Source organism: Gavialis gangeticus, unplaced genomic scaffold (assembly GCF_001723915.1).
Source record: "Gavialis gangeticus isolate Ggan-Ray unplaced genomic scaffold, GavGan_comp1, whole genome shotgun sequence".
Classification (NCBI taxonomy): Eukaryota; Metazoa; Chordata; order Crocodylia; family Gavialidae; genus Gavialis; species Gavialis gangeticus.
The window spans coordinates 31,603,194-31,607,152 of NW_017728995.1; the positions used below are offsets into that span (position 1 = coordinate 31,603,194).

The 3,959-nt window shown below is 60.6% G+C and overlaps 1 protein-coding gene across 3 annotated transcripts; it reads left to right on the plus strand.

Annotated features, from left to right (window-relative positions):
- Positions 1-6: 6 nt before the first annotated feature.
- LOC109288085 (integumentary mucin C.1-like) lies at positions 7-2,737 on the plus strand. 3 transcript variants are annotated; one of them, XR_002095057.1, is made up of 4 exons: positions 7-304; positions 991-1,095; positions 1,587-1,672; positions 1,944-2,737. XR_002095057.1 is itself a non-coding variant. In XM_019503447.1 (4 exons), exons 1-4 carry the CDS (start codon positions 24-26, stop codon positions 2,016-2,018), a joined length of 543 nt encoding a protein of 180 aa, XP_019358992.1. In that variant the 5' UTR covers positions 7-23; the 3' UTR covers positions 2,019-2,737. The 3 variants fall into 3 exon arrangements, 1 of the variants encoding a protein (XP_019358992.1); XM_019503447.1 differs by having other exon boundaries at positions 7-300; XR_002095058.1 differs by lacking the exons at positions 7-304; positions 991-1,095 and adding an exon at positions 1,456-1,490.
- The last annotated feature ends 1,222 nt before the right edge of the window (positions 2,738-3,959 follow it).

Below are 3,959 nucleotides of genomic sequence, written 5' to 3' on the forward strand. Positions count from 1 at the left end.
CAGCACCCCAAAGCACCACTCCCATGGCCAGCAATGCCACCAGCACCACTGCAGTACAGGTTTCTCACAACTCCACAGCAGAAAGGACAACGACAGCTGGCACCACGATGGCAACAGTGCGCAGTACAACCGCACATGTTACCCCCCTTGTAACTACAGCCGCTTCTACCACCCGCACCACCGCGGCACCCGAGACCAGCGAGACGGCCCACGCTACCATGTCGCCCTCTGGAACCACAACAGCTAGGATGACAACTGCGCAGGGCACCGCTGCACCAGCCCAGAACGCAACAACCAGTTGTGAGTGCCACCGCTCCCCTGCCTGCATCCAGGGTAGCAGGTGCCTTTGAGGGATGCTGTGCTGGAGGGAAACCCCCAAGTCAGAGGTGTCTTTGGTGCAACTTTTACGGGAGTCTTTTCAGTGCCTTTACCCCTTTGGGCCTTTTCCTGGGGTGCTGGCCTCTCCCGCAGGGTTGGGTGTGGGCTGTGGGAGACCTTTGCCTGGCGCTAAGAACTGATAGTCGGGGTGGGGGGGAAAGCTGCTTTTCTGGAAACCGGACCTGGGAGTGGGGGGTTGACTTGTCATGGGAACAGGCTGGTCCCAGAAGTGGAGGCAGGGCAGGGCGGCACCTCGGTGAGGCAGGAGGTGTTGGGGCCAAGATCCTGCTGCACCCGCGCCAGGACTGTGCTCCTTCTGCGAGCCCGTTCCTAGCATCTGACAAAGTCGGCGTTGCCTGTGAAAGCTCCTGCCTCTGAACCAGTCGGTCTCTAAGGTACCACCTTGCCCTGCTTCTGCCTGACCGGGTGATGAGTGGCCTGCAGGGGTGCCCTTCGGAGGCAAGACTAACGAGGCGTGGAGATGCAGTTCAGTGTAGAGATGCTGAGGAGGGCATGGGAAGGGTGGACAAACTACGCAGTGGCAAAGAGGAGGTCAGTAGGGATTGATTCTTGACGGTTTCTGCCCCTCTGACGGCGACTCTCTCTTTCCAGCTTCTGAAACAAGTGTTTTACCCTGGCCCCCGAGCACTCCCGCCAGCACGGCGCTGCAGTCACCCCCTGCGCTGCCCACCTGCCCGCCTCTGCCTGACAACGTTGGTGAGTGCCGCCCACCCGCGGAGACAAACTGCCCAACTTCATCCCCTCAGCCTTACCAACCCTGCCCTGTTTGCCCACCTTGGGCAGAGGGCTGGGCTGATCTGCCAGGAGCAGAGGGATGGACCCTTTTGAAGCTGGTCCTGTCTCCCTCTCTGCCACAGATTCCCCTGGATGTCCATAGTCATGTCCCTTAGCCTCTTCCTGCCTCCATTCCAAAGTGCGTCACTTAAGGATCACGATAACCCTTCTTCTCACCCCCTCCTAGTCCAGCCAGCCTACTCAGATGTATCCATGCAGCAAAACCGGCTTTTTATTTGGGGATGGAGGGGTTGGACGGTGCGTGAACGTTGCCTTTGACTTATACGCGGGGTCAACCTATAATTGAGCCCCCGATGGTGCTTCTCTTTGTGCTTGGTCTTGGGGGGGGGGGGGGTCTTGCAATGCTGTTGTCATGCAAATAATCAGTGAATCTTTGCTGTCTCTGCTCACAGTCGTGAATCACCTCTTGCTGTCACTGGACGTAAACACTTCGCTCAACCTCACCGACCCTGCCGTCAGGGGCCTGATTTTGTCGAAGGTGAGAGCCCAGGGTAGATGGGGGGGGGGGGAGTCCTAGCAGCTCCTGGGCTGGGCAAGATGGAGCAACAGGGAGCATCCAAGGCTGGCGGTTCAGAGCACCGACGGCTCGGGGTGGGGGCCTCCGTGCTGCCCCGGGGGGAGGATCCAGCTGGGTGAGAGCAGGACGGGGCTGGTGAAGCTAGTGGGAGCGCAGACCCCCTGCAAGGGCAGCGTAGGAGGTCGCAGTCCCTGAGACACAGGCTGTGCTCACCGTGGCGCTGTCCCTTCAGCTTCTCCAGGATCTGAAGAGCAATTTCCCCTGCGCCAACTTCACCCTGCAGTGGAGGGGGGAAACGAAGGTGTGACGTGGACCTGTCGACCGGCAGCTGGGGCAAAGCCCTTGGGATGAGAGCAGGGGGTTTTCCTGCTGCTGGTGCCTGGGCCTGGAAGCAGAGCCCCCCTGCCGGGCGTGGAGGCCCCTCGGAGGAGACCCTCTGCATCTGTCAGCCCCAGGGCCGCAAACCTGTGTGTCCCCAAAAGCAAGCCCTGTAGGAGACTCCCCAGAGCCGGGACCGGCAGCAACATCTGGCTGCTGCCTTAAGGGCAACGGTGGGGGAAGAGAGAAACCCAGCCAGTCTGGGCAGAGCGGGGCTTGAACCCCAGACTCGCCCACCGCAGGCAAGTGCGCTGATTCCTGGGGTCCTGCCTGCTCCCTGGAGGCTGCTCCTTGATCTCTGAGCCCCTGAGATCGTGCATGAAGCTGCATCCTCGTTCTCCCACTGCGAGGTGCAGCCCCAAGAGAGGACGCTGACCGCTCCTTTGCGGGTCTGCCCGCGGCTGCGTCCCTGGCTACAAAAGAGAGGCCAGATCCTGCCTTCCCCTGAGCAGAGAGGGGGGGCTTCTGGCCAAAGGGCATTTCTGGCCAGGGTTAGGTTGTCTAGTGCAGGTAAAACAGCACAAGAAAACCAGACCTGGGTTCTCATGGGGGACCAGAGGTGCCAGCCTTATGGGACGCAGTCCTTGCTCCGCTGCATGTTCATTTATATGCTTCAGCCCTCAGATAAATTCCTGACTAGCTGGTCTGCTTCTGTGGCTCCCGGAGGTGCTTGGGAGGGTTTCTGCTGTGTTTGCAGGCTGCACGCGTGTTTGAGAGGCCTGGTGCTGGGCATGTGGCCCCGGCGGGGGAAACCTCTGTGTGCAGATGGGCAGTAGCCAGGGTCACGGTCTTCCTTTCACTGTCCGGGCCCTGCCCTTTCCATCGGGGCTGGGCTGACTGCAGGCCCAGCTGCCTGGCCCCGGGGCAGGGGACACATCTCCCTGGGTGCCCCGTGGCACCAGGATGAACGGCCCTGTCCTGTTGCACCGTCCCCTCCCGGGATTTACTTCCTTCAGCCACGATCCACCTACTACAGCCTGAACCGCAACAGGCAGAGGGAGGCTCAGGCTGGCCAGACCCAGCTGTTTTGCGCAAATGCACTCGTGCACGCACCCACGTACTCACACATGCACATGCACGTGTCCTCGCACACAAGAATAAGCTCGCACAGCACACTAACTTGCACACATAGCGCATGATTAAAGACACACTCATGCACATGCATGCGCACGGTAACACACACGCACACAATGCAGCACCGATGAGAGAGGAGTGGCAGATGATGTGTAATCCAGTAAACCCAGTGACCGGCTCGCTTCCTCCACGGGTCCCAGCAGGGAGGCTAAGTGATGTGCCCAAGGAGGTCAGTGGCAGGCAGGGCCGGGCTGGGGGTGGCTCCCCTGGAGTTTAACAGAAGCAGGAGCCGAAGCTGGTTTGATGATGCTGAGGCCCCAGGGGCAAGAGCCTCTGTCCCTTCAGGCCTTGGGCCACTGGAAGGAGAGAGAGACCTACACTGCCGAGGTCTGCAGAGGGCGGGCAGCAACGGCATCCGCCCTGGATGGATTCAGTGCAGTGGAAAAATCCCCACACCTGCACTTCCCGGGACATGGAGCCCTTGAGGAGGTGCTGGCAGCCTGGGCACGGTCAGGGGAGAAGCGAAGGACGACTGGAGGGGGCCTGGGCTGTGTGCGGTGCAGGGAGGCACCAGGAAGGGCTTCCTGCAGCAGCAAATGCCCTGAAGAGGGGGAGCAACCCAGGAGCAAAGCCCCCTCCCCTGATGACTTGCGTGCACGTAGAAATTTCAGACCTGGAAAATTTCCCTCACTTAACGAGGGGGTTTTCCTGGGTGTGCTGCCCACTTCCCTGTGCCAGCCCCAAGGACGTGGGATCACGTACCAGCCCTGCTGGCATCAGTCCATTAAGCCGCGGG